Source organism: Canis lupus, chromosome 8, assembly GCF_048164855.1.
Source record: "Canis lupus baileyi chromosome 8, mCanLup2.hap1, whole genome shotgun sequence".
NCBI lineage: Eukaryota > Metazoa > Chordata > Mammalia > Carnivora > Canidae > Canis > Canis lupus.
In genome coordinates, this window is record NC_132845.1 from 60,534,023 (window position 1) to 60,554,107 (window position 20,085).

The window sequence follows — 20,085 nt, forward strand, 5'->3', positions numbered from 1 at the left end:
CCGACTGTGGATTGTAGTCCCAAAGAACCAACCCAGAAGAGGGGGCTCAAAGGTCAGGATGTACTCCCACAGGTCCTGGGAGGAAGGAGTGAATCAAGCCGGTCCCTAGGCCCAAAAGATGTCAGGGAAGGGCCAGGTCCATTCCCAAGGCAGGCATCTGTCCTTGGGTGCAGTGTGGAAGTCCTGGAAGCAGGGTCAGCTCCTTAGATGACTAGCTTAGCAGAGGAGGCTGAGGGTCAGGCCTAGTGGCAGCAGAAGGATGAGCCCCAATAAGTTCTGGGCTGGGGCAGAGCTGAAGGCCTGATGGTAGACACAGAGATTGCCATCGGGCTGGGACTCCTGGATTTGGGGCACCACACGAGGCTGGAGCTCTGTCACTTGATGGTGAATCCAGGAGGCATAGCTGGAGGTCAGAGTGTACACGCCAGGCCTGTTGGGGGCCCCACAGGCATCGCCCCAGCTCACAATGCCTGCCAGGTACCACAGGCCCGCCACAGGGCAAGAGAGCGGGCCCCCAGAGTCACCCTGAAGAGAAGAGCCGTACAGTAACTATCAGGATGAGGCCCCAGGCCTCTAGTCAGCCACACCAGCCCCATTAGGCCCTCATCTCCCCCCAAGACGCACTTGTCTCACTGGACCCCCCTGCATTTACCTGGCAGGCATCCTTGCCCCCTCTCACATAGCCAGCACACACCATGTCCTGCTGGATAAAGTGGGGCTCCTCAGGCTTAGCGTTGATGTTGTACAGGCAGTTACAGGTCTCGCGGCTGATCAGCGGTACCTCGAGTTGCTGTAGTTGCCGGGGGGCCAGGAGGCTCACTGGAGGAGCAAAAGATGCTTGCCTGGGGCCTTCTGCCCTGAGTTAGGCACCACCCCCATGGCTCTGGACATCAGTGCCCACCTCACCTGAGGGCGCCACGTGGCCCCATCCGGTGACGGTACATTGGAGACCATTGGGGAACGAAGCGTTGGCTGCAGGGAGGCAGATGGGCCTGATGTAGCGGGAGAAGGTGACCGGGCTACTGAGTTGGAGGAGTGCGATGTCACCCTGGGAGCCCTCCTGCTGGTAGCTGGTGTGGGAAATGACCTGTGCCACGGTGCGGACCTCGGCCTCAGGGGTATAGGAGTCCAGCTGGTGGGCACCCAGCTTTACCTCATAGTCTTCCTTCAGGTGCTCCCTGCAGGTAGAGGGGCCAAGGCTGGGACCCAGGAGACCTCTCCCACTTCCCTAATCCTGCATTGCCCTGTTCCACCCAACCCCAGTCTGTCTGGTCCCAGGCAAATGGCCTTTCAGGTCACAGACCACAGTTTTATCCTGTGACCTGTGACCTCTGGCCTTCACTCCTCACTGATCCTTTCAGACTGAATCATTGATATCCCTAGATCCCACCCAAGGACCCCAACCTCTGGCCTAGACTGATCCCTAACTTGGACCTCAGCCCACTTTTGACTCCCCACCCCATGCCCCTCGCCCACCACCCAGCTGGTACCTTGGGAAGCAGTGAGCAGCTGAGAGCACCCACTGCTCAGAAACAAGAGAACCGCCGCACACGTGGACGCCATCATAGGTGATGCTGACCTGCCAGGGCCACTGGCCAGCGGCTGCACCACTGCCGCCTGTGATTCGTGCTTGGGAGGCCACACCGCAGAAGGCTGTCCAGGGAGGAAGGTCAGGAGGTCAGGTCCTCTTGGGGCCCCTGTACCTCCTGGGGCCTCAGGCCTGCTACTTGCTAACAATCTGGTTTGGAGTCTGGGAAGTGAGTTCCCAGGAGCCAGCCACCGGTTTGTCCTCATCCCACTGCTCAGCGGGCATGGTTAGTTCTGCCCCCGCTACCGAGCTCATTACCTAACTTGGGTTTCTTCCAGCTTCCTTTCTTTCAGGCCCTCCACTCAGGCCACTGAGTGCCTTCCACTCAGTCCACTCCTTACACATCAGAAGATCTTTATAAACCACAAATCTGATCAGGTCACACCTCAGCTTAAATCCTTTCCGGGCTCCACATGGTCCTTAACATACATTCCAGACCTTCCATGACAGGACCATCTGCTCCAGCCATCCCTCCGGACACTTCCTGTCACACACACAGGGCCACACACTTGTTTGCCTCTAGACCTCTGCTCAGCCAGGCCACTCTGCCAAGCATCCTCCATCCCTCTTTCCTCATCCTACTCCACTCAGCAAACCTATTTGCCTATGGAGGTGATTCAAATGCCAGCCTCTCCTTAACCTGCCCTGACCCTGCTGGCTGGTTGGACAATGGCAGGAACGCCCAGAGCCCCCATGCTCCCCCCACCCCCAACTGCCCTATCATACAGCTATTGTGCTGGTGTCTGTGACTGCTTCATCTGCACTAATCTGGGTAAGTCCCTGGTGACAGGGACTGGAGCACAGGGCTGGGCACACAGATGGAGTCGTGGATATGTGTCGAACAAACAACAGGACTCCCACACTGAACTTCTGATTTCCAGGACGGCCTCACCCCACGGAGGCCTCCCCTCTGTTTGGAGCAGGACCCAACAGCCCTTCACAAAGTCACCTCCCCCCGAGCAGAGAAAACTGCCCAGCCAAGCTCCTCCTTCGCTCCTCATAATAATGACAATAGCTACTATTTAGTGACGGTCCAGCAATGCCAGGCTGCGGGAGGGCTTTCACTTCCTTTATCTCCAGGAGTCCTCCCTGGGCCCCAGGAGACAAACATAACTGACTTCATTTTTGAGGGGAGGGGACTGGCCAAGAATACACAGCCAGTGGTTTGCGGTGAAGTGGGGACTGAAAACCGGACTCAGAGTCGAGTGGTGTGCCTTGCAAGGAAGGAAACCCCTGGTTTGTTTTCCTGAAAAGATGTACCTTTGGAGTCAGACCAGGGTTTAAAATCCCAGCTATGCCTCTTATTGGCTGTGTACTCTTGGGTAAGTCACTTCTCTGCATCGGAGTTTCTTTCTCCATAGAATGAGGGCTGTAACCTCCATCTCACAGAACTACTGGGAGGATTTACATAAAGCCGTAAGGGTAAGGAAGAGGGCCCTATGGAGAGAGGCTCAGGCACTCATGAAACATTCCATTGGAATCTGAACCCACGTCCCCTTCCTTCCCCCTCCCCCACACAAGCCTCACCTTCATCCCCTCAGCTCCAGGAGGGAGAGAAAGAGGGAAGGGTAAACAGGAAAGACCCTGAGAAAAAGTTCCCAGATCCCTTAGCACCTACCACTTCTCCAGAGGCTGTCCCACCCCGCCCTGGGAGGCCAACGCCGAAGGGAGAGGGAGAGGCCCGGAGCTAAGTTGCTGAAGCTGGGGGTTCTTGAGTCCAGGGTAAGGGGTGTGCCCAAAAAAGGGTTATACCCCAGCCTATGTATATCACCCCTCCCTTGAGCCCCACACTGTCTGACCACCGCACATACTCACCAAGTCCGGACCGGAATAATCCAAGTAAAAGCAGAATGGCCACAGCCTCCAGCCACCCAGGCCCCAGACCTGCCCTGTGGGCCATGGCCCAGGACCAGGGCCCTCGGGGAGACACCAGGCACCCAAGGGAAGGTACCTAGGGCTGGTTTCAACGGCAAGTTCCTGGTATTGGGCCCAGAGGGAAGAGATCCTGGAATCCGCGCTGGGAAGGGAGAAGAGATGTCCAAGACCAGATTTGAAGGCAGAGGTAAGGCGCAAAGGGAGACGCTGGGGTCTCCACAGCCGTAAGGACACGTCTGCAACTCGGCCTAACTACGCGGAGACCTTCCAGAATGTGGATCCTTGGAGAAAGGCACCTACCTGCCTGCCCCTCCCCTGGCCCCGCCCTCCACACTTAGCTCCACCAGGTTTTCTGGATTACATGGTCCTAAGTCCTCCCAGATCCCCAGGCTCTGTGTGTGTGTGTGTGTGTGTGTGTGTGGTGTGTGTGTGTATGTGTGTGTGCCCTCCAGGCGGGACTGGAAATCCCTGATAGCTAGGCTCCCTAGAATGTGACCCAAGTGGCATCTGGCCCAGGTCTTTCAGGTCTCCCAGACCAGTTATGTCCCCCAGGGCTTGGCCCAGCCTTTCTTGTCCTGGGGCCGCTGTGCTCCTCCTTCCTGCTCTCCCTCAGCCTGGTCTCTGAGCCCAGGACCCCTGTCTTTTCAGGCCCTCCTGTAGAGACTGCAGCATCATCTGTGTGCAGCGTGACTGGCCATGCTGATCATCTCACAAATATTTCCTGAGTGCCTACTATGTTCCAGGCACAGGAGACAAAGCAGACACCATCTCTGCCTTCACTGAGCTCACAGTGAAATAGGGGTGACAGCTTCGAATCAAATCATCACACAGGAATTCTAGAATAATTTCAGGCTAGGCACGGGGGCTCTGGAGGCCTGATCACAGGAGATTGACATCGGCCGGCACTGAGAAGGGCTCCCAGAGAAGGTGCTATTAGGACAGAGGCCCGAGAGGCGATGGGAAGTGGCAAAGGTAGTCGAAGGATGGTCCGGGAAAGCGTTCCCGGGTCGAGGTTGCAGCGGGGAGGAGGCACAGGCTCAGGGGGAGAAGGAAGGCCCAGTGGCCCAGCCAGGGGACAGGTTTGTCCTCGGGTTTGCACCTGGGCATGTATGTTGGCTTCAAGCCTCAGAAGAGAGCCCCACTCCCCCACCTACTTTCCCTAAGACTGGGACCTCATAGCCAAAATTTTAGGGCCCCAGAGGGTAGGGAACTCCTGGAGTGGAGTGGGAAGGGGTCTAAGCTGGGGAGGAGGGGATGACATTGGACACTGTGGTGGGTTTGGGTCGAGGGTGGGTGTTTATTTATTTATTTTATTTTTAAAAAGATTTTATTTATTCATGAGAGACACAGAGAGAGAGAGAGAGGTAGAGACACAGGCAGAGGGAGAAGCAGGCTCCATGCAGGGAGCCCGACGTGGGACTCCATCTCGGGTCTCCAGGATCACGCCCTGGACTGAAGGCGGCGCTAAACCGCAGAGCCACCCAGGCTACCCGAGGGTGGGTGTTTAAATGTTTGTGGGGGATGGCATCCGGGTACTGGTACAGGTGGGCTATCCTCTTGGGGCTCTGGCAGCCAATGACAACCCTGGCCCTTAAAGAACCTCTGCCATCTCGTCTATCTCCCAAGAACTTCCTCCCTCCTCTCCCAAATACTCTGCCCACCCCACCCAGAGATGGTGACTCTGGCCCCAAAGGTGACCCCTCTGCCACCTTCATCTGTGGCTTGCACCCCAAGCACTGCCCCCTTCCTGGGTCTCCATTTGCTCTTTTTCTGTACTCAGACATAATCTCTTCTGTGACCCTTTCTTAATCCCCAGCCAGGGATGTCCCCATATGTGTTCCCTGGACACAGAGCACTACTTCATGGGCTGATCCATCAGACCCCAGACCCCCTGACTTCGGAGTAAGCAGGGAATGCGGTTGTATTCATGCTGGGAGGGCACTAATACTTGAGGAGCGAGGGGGGCTGGCTCAGTTGGTTAAGCGTTCGCCTTTGGCATGGACTTGGATCCTGGGAGTTCAGGGCTCCCTGCTCAGTAGGGAGCCTGCTTCTCCCGCTTCCTCTGCCACTCCTACCCCCCCTCTGCCACTCCTACCCCCCCATCCCCGCCTGTGCTCTCTCTCTCTCAAATAAATAAAATATATATTTTTTAAGGTTTTAATTTATTTATTCACGAGAGACACATAGAGAGAGGCACAGAGACACAGGCAGAGGGAGAAGCAGGCTCCACGCAGGGAGCCTGATGCGGGACTCAATCCTGGGACTCCAGGATCATGCCCTGAGCTAGAAGGCAGACACTCAACCCCCGAGCTACCCGGGCATCCCTCAAATAAATAAAATCTTAAAAAAAAAAAAATGGTGAGTGGGGTAGTGGGATGTACACACACAAGGACACATGATGATGCCCAAACTCTGGGGACACTGGGCAGGATGTGAAGGTGGGGAACTGTTAAGCATGTGTCATGTATGTATTGGGGACACTGGAGGTGTACACTCTGGGTCACTCAACAGGGTGTATATATGAGGGGGCATCTGTCTGTGGATACAGGATATGGTAGCCCCTGGACTCCCAGACTCCAGGACCCTTCTTCAACCCTCACCCTAGCCCTTGCTCTGGGTTGGGGGGAGGACAGTAGGGTCTGAGCCTGGGCTGAGGTGTCTGGCAGGTGCTAGGGATGCTGATTCCACCGGGGAGGTGACACACACCCAGCTGCCACCCCACCTCCCCCGCCCTGGGGCAGGAATGAAGGACAGCTGCCACGTTATCAGGGACACATTTCCTGGGAGCCCAAAGCCTGACTCACAGAGCCCCAGCAGGGATGGGCCCTACCCTGTGGGCTTCCCCCAGCCCCTTGGCCTGCCCCCAGCAATGACATAAGGCCATGTGTCTGTGTTTACACCTTTATTGTCCGCTTCCCGGTGCCCCCAAGGATTCCGGAGCCCAAAATAGCTGGGGAGGCCCAATTACCCAGAGCCAGAGCCGCTGCAGTCCAGGTGGGTGGGGCGGCCTGGAGGTTCGGTGCCAGTGGCAGGTGAGGGAACAAAGCCGGTTGGGCCACATTCCAGCTGTACTGGGTGGGAAGTGGAAGGCTGGAGGGAGTGGGGGGAGGAGAAGGAGGGGTGGCTCTCGGACCCAGGCCCCCTCAGCCCTGGATCAGGGGGGTCAGGAGCAGCAGGAAGAGGGCAACCCGAGGGGAGCCTGAGGCCCTGGCCATTTCAGGGGGGCAGAGGTTGCTGCCTTCAGGGGGCCAGTGGGGGTAGCCATTGGGAGGCAGGAAATGGGCTTCCTCCACCATCTGGGAGATCCAGGCCTCTTCAGGGCCAATGGCAGCGAACAGCTCCCGGCTCCCTCGAACAGCCATGCCCATGAGCACCCAGGAGCCTCCCTCCGTCTGGCACAGGAGCGGAGGTGCTGAGGTCACCTGCAGTATCAGAGCCAAGCCCCAAAGGGTCTCTTACCCTTCCTCCTGCTCCTCTCTTCTTAGAGTCCAGCCACAGAGCGCTGCTTGTCCCTATCCTCAGGCATCCGGGCCCCTGGTCTCTCTCTACAGTCCAGATGGGAAGCACTGCTTCTTCCCATTTGGGGCCCAGCACTCAAGAATTCCAACCCAAGGGCGCCTGGGTGGCTCAGTGGTTGAACGTCTGTCTGCCTTTGGCTCAGGTCACAATCGCAGCATGATCCCATGATCCCCACATCAGGCTCCCCGCAGGAGGCCTGCTTCTCCCTCTGCCCATGTCTCTGCCTCTCTGTGTCTCTCATGAATAAATAAGTAAAATCTTAAAAAAGAAAAAAAAAAAAAGAAAAGGAATTCCAACCCAGCTCACTCTCTAGGGTCCTGCTGGGCTGCCCAGTGCTGCCTGGCTCCCCTCTCCCCACATGGGGATGCCCAGGCCCCTTTACCTCACATCTGTCCTCCTGACCCTCCGAATACAGAACACAGAGAGTCCCAGGGGGCAGGATGCCCTGATAGAGACAGTGACAGAGTCGTGGCATCAAGATAGAGACAGCTGCAGCCACGGGGACTAGAGAGAGGAGAGAGGGTTGTCGCAGGGCTTCTGGCCTTCAGTCACTCCTCACCCCTAGGACCCTGGGCTCTCACCTCGGTCCCGGGGGTCCTTCCAGCCCAGCACCCAACAGCTGGCCCCCAGGGGGATACCCCCTGGGTGAAGGCAGATGGGCAGGGCTGATGGGGAGGGTTCCACCCTGGAGTTCAGCTCCAGGAGGGCCAAAGGGGGCCGAAGTCCCAGGTGCCGGGGCAGGCGGATGCTGGTGACCACCCGGGATACCTGGTGGCCCTGTGGGAGGGGGCTGGCCCCCGCCCGGCCCAGGTACACTTCGATATAAGGCACTGTCGTGGAGCCTGGCCTGTTGGAACAAAGCTCAAAGTCATCCCCTGCTCTCCCAGTGGCCGTAAAGTCCCTCCCAGTGCAGAATGGGTCGTTCCATTGAGTATTCCTCCTGCCAGATCTCTTCTACCTCAAAACACTTGAGGCACTCCCCTGCACCGTAAGAGCCCCAAATGGAGAGTCCCACTATTGTTAAGAGCCCTTAGGCCCATCTCTCCATTTTTCCTTCTTGTCCAAGAGATGGGTGAGACCCACCTGAGGACACAGTGAGTGGCTGCCAGAACCCAGCCTGGGGCCACCAGGATCCCAGTGCAGACTCGATCTCCAGCCACGTGCACTTCTGCCAACCAGGGCCACAGGACCCCCACCACAGCGGGCTCTGGTCGCAGGCCACAGGCTAGGGAGAGGAGGTGACCACTTAAACGGGGGCTTCGCAGCTGACCCATGAAGACCTAACCACGGGTCTTAGCTCATGTAGGAGCCCCTAAGCCCCAAAGCCTCAGGAGACATTAAGCCCTGAGCCCTCACCACCATGTTCTGTGTGCGGGGGACAAGTCTGTGTGTCAGTCTCCTCCCCCTCAGAGCCCCAGTCCCAGGTCAGCTGGTCTTCTAGGTAGGCTCCGCGAGTCACGTGGCTGATCCACGGGCCATGGGTCTGCAGGGGGTGGAAGACTCTGGGACGCAGGCAGCCACTGGAAAAGTCGCCGATTCCAGCCAGGAACCAAGTCCCCTCCTCCTGGCACAGGAGGCTCCGATGAGAGTAGTTCTGCAATCAAGAGTGTGTGCGCGCCAGTGAGAGGCTCTCCAAGGTCCTGGGGCTTTCCTGCACCTCCCTCTCTCCCTCCTCTCTCTCTCCCACTCAGACATGACAAGCCCCACCTCCTCCACGCCACTCGCCAATACTAGTCTGCACAAGAAGTCAGCCCTCGCTTTAGGATTCTCTGTGAACCTAGGTGTAGCGGGGCCAGACGTCGCCCAGGGCCCATCTCAGGCCCCTCCCCGAAGTGCTCCAGGCGGCCTTCAGGGCCCGGGCGCCCCGCCCCCGCCGCGCCCCCGCCGCGCACCCAGCAGCCGCCCGCCTCCTCCTCCTCCTGGTACGCGGGGCAGAGCGCGCGCGGCGGGTCTCCCGGCGGCGGCACGGACGCCCCCTGGCGGCCGTACAGGCAGTGACACCACCAGCCGCCCAGCAGCTCGGCCTCGAGCTGTGCGTTGGGGCCGGGCGCAGGTTCTGGAACCGAGAAGAGAGCGCGCCAGCGCGGCTTAGGAGTGAGTCCCGCCGCCTCCGTCCAGCCCGGCACCGCCCCCTGCTCACCCCCGCGGCCCCAGCGAGCCAGGCGGCAGCGGCTGCCGGGCAGGAAGTAGTGTTCTGGGTGAGGGAGGCACACTGGCCGTGGGGCCGTGCTCAGGTTCACCGGCGCTCGCAGCTGCAGCAGCGCCAGGTCCGAGGCGTCGTCCCACGAGGCGTTGTCGTGCGGCACGAGGCGCGCCACCAGCTCTGCGCGCGGACGCGAGGGCAGCAGCACGCGCCAGGTGTCCAGGTCGCGGGGCGGGCCATCTGAGTTGATGGGGCTGCGGGATGGGGGAAACTGGGGCCGGGGGCCGGATCCTGCACACTCAGCTCAAAACACACACACACACACACACACACACACACACACACACATCTGGCTTGGACTCGTGGCATCCCGGATCAAACTCATACTACCCCCTACCCGCCCCAGCTAGACTAGGATCCTACTTTGCGAGCTGGATCCTACACCTGCCAGTGAGACCCCACACTCCAGATAGATGTGCCCCTCCACCCCTACTCCTACCCTACACAGGGGAAGGGCTGAGGACAGGTAAATAGTGTCTCAGGTCGGGGGAGGAGGGGCAAGAATTTGTCTGAGACTGGGTTTTCACTCACTCCAGAAAGCAGCTGGCAGGTGCCAAGACCCAGCTTTCAGACACCAACGCCCCATGGCAGGGTCTGGATCCTGGCACCATCACCTGGGCCTCCCAGGGCCAGGCCCCTGGCCTTGGGGCCTTCCCGCACTCTGAGGGGTGAGAGGCCTGGGTCAGGGGGCCTCCCAGACCCCTACCCCAACTCAAATCTCCCATGTCCAGCTGCCATCTAGGGGTCCTGCTCCCTCACCTGGCAGAGCAATGCTGCAGTTCTGATCCGTGGGCTCCCAGGCACCTGACTGGGGCTCCCAGGACTGGGTGGGAAAGGCAGGCCCAGGCTCTGAGCCAATCACCTGTTCCCGTATCCATGCCTCATAAGGAGCCACAGCGGTGAAGATTCCGGGGCGGTTCCTCCGTCCACAGCCAAAGCCAAAGCTGGTGACTCCTGCCTGGAACCATCGGCCATCTTCCTCACAGACCAGGGGGCCCCCAGAGTCTCCCTGAGGATAGATAATTCAGTGTCAAGGGATCAGCCCAGGGACCCAGCAGCTTACACTGGGTCACCTCACAAAGGTTCTAGACCTCTTCTTGTTGCCCAACAAAGAGCCACCTTCTAGAAATATGCCCTGTCTGAGCTTTGTCCTCTGCATTCCCTACAACTCTAAGCAGAAGAAAGCCTTGTAAGGCAGAAAGGCTGATGAGCAGCCAAAGTCAAGGGCACCAAGCTAATGCATTCAAGACCATGCTAGAGAGACCTGCAGGGCCCATTCAGAGCCAAATGATTCTTGTTCAATAAATGCCTCAAATCCCGTTCTGGATTTCTAAGTGCAACCACTTGTTGAAGCAAATCAGAGATGCCACAAGTCAGGAGGAAGAGGCTGTTAGAAATAAGCTGTTAGAAAGCAGCAAGCGGGGACGCTTGGGTGGCTCAGCAGTTGAGCGTCTGCCTTCCGCTCAGGGCATGATCCTGGATCGAGTGGGGCCTGCTTCTCTCTCTCTGCCTACGTCTCTGCCTCTCTCTGTGTGTCTCTCAAAAACAAACAAACAAACAAACAAACAAACAAATAAATAAGGAGGCAGGGGATTATGTCCATGGGTCCTGGAACCTTATAACTGGGGGGAACCTGGAAGGAAGGCTATCTAGCTTGAATCCATTGCCACCATGCATGCTTGAGCATCCTCAAAAATGTGTGCCATTGGGGGTGCCTGGGTGACTCAGTTAAGTATCTGACTTTTTTTTTAGATAATATTTTAAAAGAGTTATTTATTTATTTACTTGAAGATTTTATTTATTTGAGAGAGAGAGAGAGCACATGAGTTGGGGGGAAGGGCAGAGGGAGAGGGAGAAGCAGACTCGCCAGCTGAGCAGGGAGCCCAGATGCCAGAGATCTCCCAGCAGGAGATCATGACCTGAGCCCAAACCAGGAGTTGGACACTCAACCATCTTAGTCATCCAGACACCCCAAAGCATCTGACTCTTGATTTTAGCTCAGGTCATTATCTCAGGATGGTGGGATCAAGTGCAGAGTCTGCTTGTCCCTCTTCCTCCCCCCACTTGTACTCTCTCTCTCAAATCAATCTTTTTTTTTAAGCTTTTATTTATTCATGAGAGACAGACAGAGAGAGAGAGAGAGAGAGAGAGACAGAGACAGAGACAGAGACACAGGCAGAAGGCAGAGGGAGAAGCAGGCTCCATTCAGGGAGCCCGACGTGGCACTCGATCCCCAGTCTCCAGGGTCATACCTGGGGCTGCAGGCGGTGCCAAACCGCTGTGCCACGGGGGCTGCCCTCAAATCAATTAATCACACAAAAAAATGTGTGCCATTGGAGGAAAGTTTCTGGGGAAAATAGTTAAAATATAGTATGTGTTCGCTTTCGGCAAGATATCTGGGAAATTCTCTTTTATAAAGGATTAATCCTTCTTTTTTAAATTTTATTTTTAAATAATTTCTGCACCCAACATGGGGCTTGAACTCACTACCTTGAGATCAAGAGTTGTACACTTGGGGCACCTGGGTGGCTTAGTGGTGGAGCATCTGCCTTTGGATCAGATCATGATCCTGGGGTCCTGGGATTGGGTCCTGCATCAGGCTCCCCGCAGGGAGCCTGCTTCTCCCTCTGCCTATGTTTCTGCCTCTTTCTCTGTGTCTTTCATGGATAAATAAATAAAAATCTTTAAAAAAACAAAACAAAATAGAGTCATACATTCTATGGACTGAACCAGTCAGGCACCCCAGATAAACTCATTTTTTAAAAAAAATAACTATGTGTTGAATATTTACTAAGTAACAGGTGCTGTATTGTGGACTGGGATGTGGAATAATAATAATAATAATAATAATAATAATAATAATAATAATACTTGTTTAAGCTCTTATTAAAAACCAAACACTGTCCTAAGTGTTTTTATATCTATAAATTCATGTGATCATCATAATTACCCTATGAGGTCAATAATGCTATCATCTCCATCTGCCAGGTGAGAAAGTCTGGACATCCAGAAGTTAAATAACTCAGCCAAGGTCACAGAACTAATAAGTGGTGGTGCTGGACTTCTAACCAGGCTGACTCACTCTAGAGTCTGACACGTAACCTCTGCACGGTGAACTGCCATAAGTAACAGTACCCTCTTGTCAAGTTCCAAGTTCTGTCCATTTATAATCTTCTCATCAATCCTCTTTAGCAATCATTAACAATCTTGCCCTCTTTTTGCAGAGAGAGAGATGAGATTTGTCTATTCCCCATGATTCCTATCAGGGTTTTGCCTGGCCCTGCTGGGCAGATGCAGGCCTCCCCCCTCCATACCTGGCAAGTGTCCCTGCGGCCCTCCGGGTAGCCAGCACACAGCATCCCTGGCAATAGCTGGAAAGTGAGGTTGAAGGGGCCAGGCCGGCTATAGAGACACTGACAGGCAGCCTCTCCCAGCAGCCTGAGCTCCACTTCTTGTAGCACCCATGGGAGAGGCAGGGGGTCTGCAGGCAGAACCAGAGAGCAAAGGCTGTGAGGCAGATATGAAGTCCTCTGTTCCCTAGCTCAGCTCTATGTCCTCCAGGTGCCTCCTGGGCATCTCTATCTAGACGCCCCAGGACACCCTCACCTGCTGAATTCAAAACCAGTTATTAGAGAACTTCTTACACCCTCATCTCAGGAGTGGCCCCATCAAGCACCTGGTGAGAGCTTCCATGGATGGTAGTGCAGTGGAGAAAGGTATCCAGACAATAAATGATGCATGTGGGGCTAAAATCACTGAGCTCTGTGCCCCGATATGGGTTGTGCCAATCTTGAGAGGGTACCCTTTTCAATAAAGGTGCCATAAAGACTAGCATGGCCCTGTACCAAGTTACAGAGCATGGAGTCTGGGTGTCAGCTTTGACCCCTGACTCAGCTTCCCCTCTCCAATCAGTTCCCAAATCCTGAAAACCTCTCATTGTGACTTCTTGCAATTTTCACTGCAATTGTCCTGGTTTAGAAAGCACAACTTTGGGTCTGGATGATTGGCCCAGGTTCCTCACTGGTCCATTCCTCACTCACCCTTCAGTTGTTGCTGACAGAGAAATGTTCTTTTTTTTTAATTTTTAATTTTTAAAAAATTTTAGGTAGGGGGGATCCCTGGGTGGCTCAGCGGTTTAGCGCCTGCCTTTGGCCCAGGGCGTGATCCTGGAGTCCTGGGATCGAGTCCCGCGTCAGGCTCCCAGCATGGAGCCTGCTTCTCCCTCTGCCTCTGTCTCTGCCCCTCTCTCTCTGTGTCTATCATGAATAAATGGGTAGAATCTTTAAAAAAAAAATTTTAGGTAGGTTGCACACCCAGCATGGAGCCCAACTTGGGGCTTAAACCCACGACACTGGGCTCAAGACCTGAGCTGAGATCAAGAGTCAGATACTTATCCAACTGAGCCACCAGGTGCCCCATGACAGAGGAATGTGTTTAAAGCTCAGCTCTGATCTTATCAAGAACAATCAATGGATCCTACTGTCTACATCCGAGGCCTACCCCTTTCCTGAGGTAAACCTGCCTTTTTTTTTTTTTTTTTAAACCTGCCTTTGATGGAAACAACATCTCAGAATCCAGGAACGTGTGGTGGAGGGTGTGGACAGAGCTCGTTGCCTCCCCACCCAGAATCCTGAGAGGTCAGGTGATGGTGAGGCTGTACTTGAGGGCTATCCAGGCAAGTTTGGGGATTGTCCTAGGGATCCTGGGAGCTGGTGGAGTACTCTGGCCCTTGGTTTGACCTTAGGGCTTTCATAGTCCAGCCCTAGCAACTTTTGTGACCTCTGTTGCCTATGCCTCTTCCATTCCAGCCTGGCAAGCTGGCCCTTCTCCATCTGTCATGTCTCATGTGAGTCCCCAGAGTGGCCTCCATCTCCCCACACTAGCCTGTTATGCTAACTCATGTCCTCTTTACAACAGCTCCTCAGAAATCTGTTCTGGATACCCTTTGTCAGGATGGTTTGGGCCCATCCCCATGGACTTCCTATGTCCTCAGAATGACCCTTTCAGGTCATCTCCTGCCCTGATGGGGCCCCTCTAAGCACAGGCTGTGGTATCTCCTCCTGAAGCACCCTTGCTAAAGCCCTGGGCACTGCACAGCACAGGTCTGATCACAGTAAATGCATTGTGGGGGCCTTGTTAACATGGAAAAGTAGCATTGGATAATAGGGATGATAGGGAATGGGAAAGTGCTCTATTTCCTCTCAAACCTTCTTCTTCTTCTTCTTCTTCTTCTTCTTCTTCTTCTTCTTCTTCTTCTTTTTAAGATTTATTTATTTATTTATTTATTTATTCATGAGAGACACAGAGGGAAGCAGAGATACAGATAGAAGAAGAAGCAGGCTCCTCACAGGGAGCCAGATGTGGGACTCCATCCCTGGACCAGGATCACGCCGTGAGCCGAAGGCAGACGCTCAACCACTGAACCACCCAGGCGTCCCTCTTCCAAACCTTCTAGTGTAATGTTTGCTCAATCTACTGAATGTATAGCTTGTCTACCTACTAGAATTTAAGCTCTGAGGCAGGGACTTTTGCTAGTTATGTTCACTGGCGTATCTCTAATGCCTCAGTGCCCAGCCCATTGAGAAGGTGCTCAAGAAATATCTGTTGAATAAATGAAAGATGAGCTGAGTGAATGAGGGTGAGTAGGGAAAAGACAGGAGGTGAGTAAGTAGAGGATGAATGAGAGAAGGGTAGGATGGGAGGAGAGGGACCGGAGAAAGGAGGGCAGAAACGGACATTTGCTGAACGCTTAGGATATGCCAGGCGCTGTGCTTTAGTGCACGATTATCTAGGGTAAAAGTACCTAAAGTGCATTAATTAGTATGTTCGGCACCGTGCTATCAACTTTACATGGATTTCCTCACTTAATCCACCCGACAACCCCATGCACTGGCACGATTTTCCTCAATTTTCAGAGGAAGCAATGGATTGGGTGAAGCGCTTTGTCTGAAACAGCCCAGCTAGGATGGGAACCCTGGTCGGATCCTAAATCCGGGAAAGAAAAAAACTGGCAGGAAAGGTGAAGAGGTAACGGGTTGGGTGAGTCAGTAGTCCTGGTCTGCGAGCCCTTAGCGGGGAGATAGAGGGAGACGGGCGGAGCGCTCACCGGGCCGGGCCGAGGTCTCCACCTCCCGAGGCCCGGCCCCGAGGACTCCTCAGCGGGCTCCGCGGCCGCCGGGACCCACGTCCCCGACACTCACCCGCTTCCTGGACGTCCCCCCAGCCGGTGGCCCAGCAGGTGGTGCCGTGGGCGAAGCGGTGCGAGGCGCGCGGCAGGCAGACGGGCCGCACGGCGGGGCCCAGCCTGGCGGGCGAGGCGAGGCGCAGCAGGGCCAGGTCGGCGCCGCGGTCCACGCCGCTGTAGTCGCGCGGCACGAGGATGGCGGCCACCGCGCGCACGTGCGCGCCGTCGGGGGCCGCGGCCTGGGAGTGCGCGCCCAGCAGTACCGACCACGCGGCCGCGGGCTCCAGGGTCCCGTTCCTGCGCGGAGGCCGGGGCGGGAGGGGGGAGGCCGGCTGTCGTGGGGGTAGGGGCTCGGAGCCCGCGGGAAGGTGGGGCCGGCGGGAAACCTGGGTCGGGATTCGGGGCTGGAGAGATCCGGGTTCAGATAGGTTCCCAGAAAGAGGGAGGCGTGGACCCGATTCCCAGCTGGTTGGTTGGCTGGGGGACCCGGACAGACGGGATTCAGGGTCGGATGTCTGGTGGAGTGGTGGGGCGGGCCTGCAGGCGGCGCCCACCGCATTGGGAACCAGGGCGACCCCGCCCCGCAGAGCCCTTGGGGCCGGGGGTGGGGGTGGGGGTGGGGGTGGGGAAGGTGGGGGTGGGGGTGGGGGTAGGGCGGGGACCCGCGCCGCGCCGTCTCAAGCCGCGGGGCAGGCGGGGCTGGCTGTGGACCGGGGTGGGCTGCGGGCCGATACTCACGTCACGAAACAGTGAGCCGCCGAGAGCACCCAGGAAGGCGCGACGAGGGAGCCCCCGCAGATGTGGCTCCCGCTCTGATGCAGGCTCACCTGCCACGGCCAGCTCCCCGGCCGCGCGTCCGAGCCCCCCATGATTCGGGCAGAGGGCTCAGGGCGACCGCAGTCTGCATGGGGGCACCGAGGAGGCTGTCGCCTGCCGGCCGCCCGACGCCGGGGCACCCAGGGAGCTCAAGACGAAGCCCTGTCTCCCACCCGGCCTCAGTTTGCCCCTCTGAACAAGAACAGTGAGGACCTTGGCACGTCTAATTTTCCAGTGACTTCCACCTCCCTCCTCGCCTAGCCAGCCTTGACTTTCCTTAGGATCTGAGGAACTCCCCACTCTTCCTTACCTAGATCTTCAGGTTCTTCTTGGGTGGAACTGAGAGCTGAGGGTTAGAAGGTAAAGAGAGGAAGGTACTGGTGACTTCCAGCCCGCGACACTGCTCAGCCCCACCTTCCTGTTCTTAGGCCCCTGCCCCCTACCCTTCCCAGTCCCTGGGCGTTCAGTCCCCTGCCAGTAGGCATGTTACCCCTCCTGTCTTCGCTGCCTCCCACATGACTCCCCACCACCCCGCAACTGCCTTACCTGAGTTCTGGAAAGCTCCTGGGATGGGGCTGATGGCTAGAAAGAGGGAAGCAGGGAGAGGCTAGAGATCTACACTTTGATAAGCCCTCCCTGATGCCCTCCCAGCAAGCTCCATCTCCCTATGACACCCAAGCCTCTTTCCCCTCTCAAACACTATTCCTCTCCCTTCTGACATCTCACTCCCTCCTCCCCTTCCTCCTCTGACCCCCCCATTACCCACACAGAACCCAGGAGTCCTGGTTTCCAGCTCCCCAGATACTAGGACCCTGGCCCATTGTAGCCATCTCCTGTCTCCTGAAGTTACCGAGGATCACCAGTGGAAGGAGCAGGTGGTGGGACATGGCACATTTGAGTCAGCTGGAGGCACGGAGATGGGTGAAGGTCTGCTCCCAGTCACAGCTCTGTCACTGCCTAGACAGCCCGTGTGACACCTGATGGTCCCAGGAGCAGCCCCACCCTCCCTGGCTGGAGCCCATCTCTGGCAATCTGAGAGGATCTGGGGCTGGAAGGGGAAGTTAGGGAGCCTGTAGGCCCCACCCAGAGCCCTGTGAGCATCTCACATCACTGGAGGCCCAAGGTGGGGGTGGGAGGCAGATGTCCTAGCTCCACGGCGCTGTTGAGTGGGCGATGGAAGAGTGGAGAACCCTGTGGGCAAAGGTGGGAGGAGAGGACAACCAAGGTGCTGGGAGGCTGATGTATTGGCTCCTTGGTGAGGCCAGGCCGTGGGTGAACCCAGGCCCTGGGGACAGAGGAGGTGGCCCCTCAGTGGCGTGACTCACCTGAGACCTCACCTCTGTTCAGGGTGTGCCTTACCCCAAAGGCTTGGTCCTTTCTTCTCACACAGCTCTGGTTACTGGAGTTGCTGGCCAGGTCTGGGAAGGGAGCCCTAGGGAATTCAATCCCATCCCAACAAAAGGATCACAGATTTCCGGCAGGTTGGGCAGGGCTGAGGATTCTGGGAGGGGGCTGGGCAGGCTGGCAAAGCCAAAAAGATAGCACCCTTTTCTGTGTTAGAGTACTCTCAAGTGTTGTCACTCTTTGTGTGACCTTGGGAAAGTCACTCAACCCCTCTGTGTGTTTCAGTAGGAGGCCACCTAAGAAACATGTGGTGCCTCAAAGAGGAATTGAGAGGAATTTAATGAAGGAACTATTTACAGAGGTATAGGCAGGGTTCAGGGAACCACCAAGGGATGGTGAAGAATCTTGAGGTTAGCAGTAATGGAGACGCAGAGAGAGAGCACACGCTGGAAGCCCAAAGGGAGAGCTGTAGCTGGAGGAGAGGCTGATGAGTCGGGAGCTCCCTCCATGGAGGAATGCAATCTTTATCAACCTGTGGCTCAGTAGGCAGAGAGCTGGGAAATAAAAGTCCCCATCTCACTTTCCTCCTACCCTCTGATCACCTGCCAGCTCCTCCCGTCCCTGAAACTTCCCAGAAGCCAAAGTGATGGGGAGCCTGCGATGTGGCCTGTGAAGGTCGCTCTGGGGGAGCAGATCAGGATAGAGAAGGGGTGGAGAGTAGACCTGGAGAGTCACAGAATAGCCACACTCAGGTTTCCCCTGCTACCCACAAGCAGAGCATTTCTTCTTCTTCTTCTTCTTCTTCTTCTTCTTCTTCTTCTTCTTCTTCTTCTTCTTCTTCTTCTTCTTCTTTCTTCTTCTCCAAGATTTATTTATTTATTCACGAGAGACACACAGAGAGAGGCAGAGACAGAAGCAGAGGGAAAAGCAGACTCCTCAAGGGGAACCTGATGTGGGACTCGATCCCGGGACTCCAGGATCCCGCCCTGAGCCGAAGGTAGACGCTCAACTGCTGAGCCACCCAGGCTTCCCAAGTAAAGCATTTCTACAAAAACTTTTGGGGCAGCCCTGGTGGCTCAGTGTTTTAGCACCACCTTCAGCCCCAGGTGTGATCCTGGAGACCCAGGACTGAGTCCCGTGTCGGGCTCCCTGCATGGAACCTGCTTCTCCCTCTGACTCTCTCTGTGTCTCTCATGAATAAATACATAAAGTCTTTAAAAAATAAAAAATGTATAAGTATATTTTTAAAAAAGAAAACTTTTGGAAGCAGAAATGGCATAAAGCAAAGAAACAATTACTATCAGTTTATATGGAAAATATTTTTAACATTCCCAGATCCAAAGATCACCTCTCTTGGGCTCTTCTTTCTTTTTTTTTCAAAGATTTTGTTTTGAAATGATCTCTACACCCAACGTGGGCCTCGAATGCACAACCCCGAGATCAAGAATTGCACACTCCACTCACTGAGCCAGCCAGGCACCCCTCTCTTAGGCTTTTCTGATACCTTAGGACATATCTTGGTAACAAATGCACAGTATAAATTGAGATCAAGCACAGGTGCTCGTACAGTTCAACACTATGACAGCTTGCTGCTAAGATGCTGAGTGTAGTTCCCAGGGTAGGAGATCTCAGGGTGCTTGCTGCCTCTGTACAGCTGGCTGCAAAACAAACACTGAGGGCTATTTTCACTTTTCACCTTTTTTTTTTTTTTTTCGAAAAAGTGAAGATCCTCTTTGGATTTCTTTCGGTTAGCGAAAACAAGTACTCACGTAGGCCTTTCCTAAAAGCCAAGTGGCATAATGCAAACTTTTGAAAAGCATGGGATACCCATATATTGATTTTCTTACCAATAATATAGGCTAATAATATACAACTCTAGTAGTCCAGTTTCCCTAGAAAATAGACGTCTGGGCAGAGCCCACATATTTGTGCCTTACTGGGAAGTACAATCCCAGGGCAGCAAGAGCAGAGGGGATGAGATGTGATTAGGAAGGGAGGAAATACAAACACAGGGATGCACAATCCACTGGAGTTAATTGATAAACTTGCTAACTTTAGCAAGTCCACGGAGACAATGAAGGTAAACTTGGTGGCAGACTCATTAACACAATCCTGGAGTTTCCTTTTTTTTAATCCTGGAGTTTCGATTTGCTTGTTTAAAAGAAGCTCTATGCCCAACGTGGGGCTTGAATTCACAACTCCAAGATCAAGAGTCGCAATTCTTGGGGTTTCTAAGTCCCCTCAGACATTCATTCGTAGGCATTTGCCTCTCCAAGGATAAAGGACCATTTATACAACAAAACACTCAGCAAAATGAGGCAATGGACAAAGATAGGAAAGAAGAGAGAGGGTATAGTTTGGTGAAAGCAAAACACGCATGCCATGAACACACTAGCCTACAAACTACTGCAATTCAGTAGTTCTCAAACACTTTGGTTTCAGGACCTCTGTACAATCTTAAAAATTATTGAGGAAACCAGAATTTTTGTTTATTTGGATTCTATCAATGTTTACTGCCTTTGAAATTAAAACTCAGAAACACTTAAAATTACTTAT

At 55.1% G+C, this 20,085-nt stretch overlaps 2 protein-coding genes across 2 annotated transcripts; both read right to left on the minus strand.

Moving 5' to 3' along the window:
- Window positions 1-71: 71 nt before the first annotated feature.
- On the minus strand, window positions 72-3,622 carry PRSS8 (serine protease 8). The gene is made up of 5 exons (XM_072836584.1): window positions 3,404-3,622; window positions 1,491-1,653; window positions 907-1,178; window positions 653-819; window positions 72-525 (listed from the first exon to the last, which is right to left on the minus strand). The coding sequence occupies exons 1-5, from the start codon at window positions 3,486-3,488 to the stop codon at window positions 217-219; spliced, it is 996 nt and encodes a 331-aa protein (XP_072692685.1). The 5' UTR covers window positions 3,489-3,622; the 3' UTR covers window positions 72-216.
- Window positions 3,623-6,355: 2,733 nt separating this feature from the next.
- On the minus strand, window positions 6,356-16,238 carry PRSS36 (serine protease 36). Its single transcript, XM_072837690.1, has 12 exons — window positions 16,108-16,238; window positions 15,386-15,666; window positions 12,500-12,666; window positions 9,945-10,194; window positions 9,717-9,846; window positions 9,123-9,379; window positions 8,875-9,038; window positions 8,339-8,576; window positions 8,066-8,207; window positions 7,564-7,829; window positions 7,365-7,486; window positions 6,356-6,885 (listed from the first exon to the last, which is right to left on the minus strand). Exons 1-12 carry the CDS (start codon window positions 16,236-16,238, stop codon window positions 6,607-6,609), a joined length of 2,427 nt encoding a protein of 808 aa, XP_072693791.1. The 3' UTR covers window positions 6,356-6,606.
- Window positions 16,239-20,085: the final 3,847 nt, after the last annotated feature.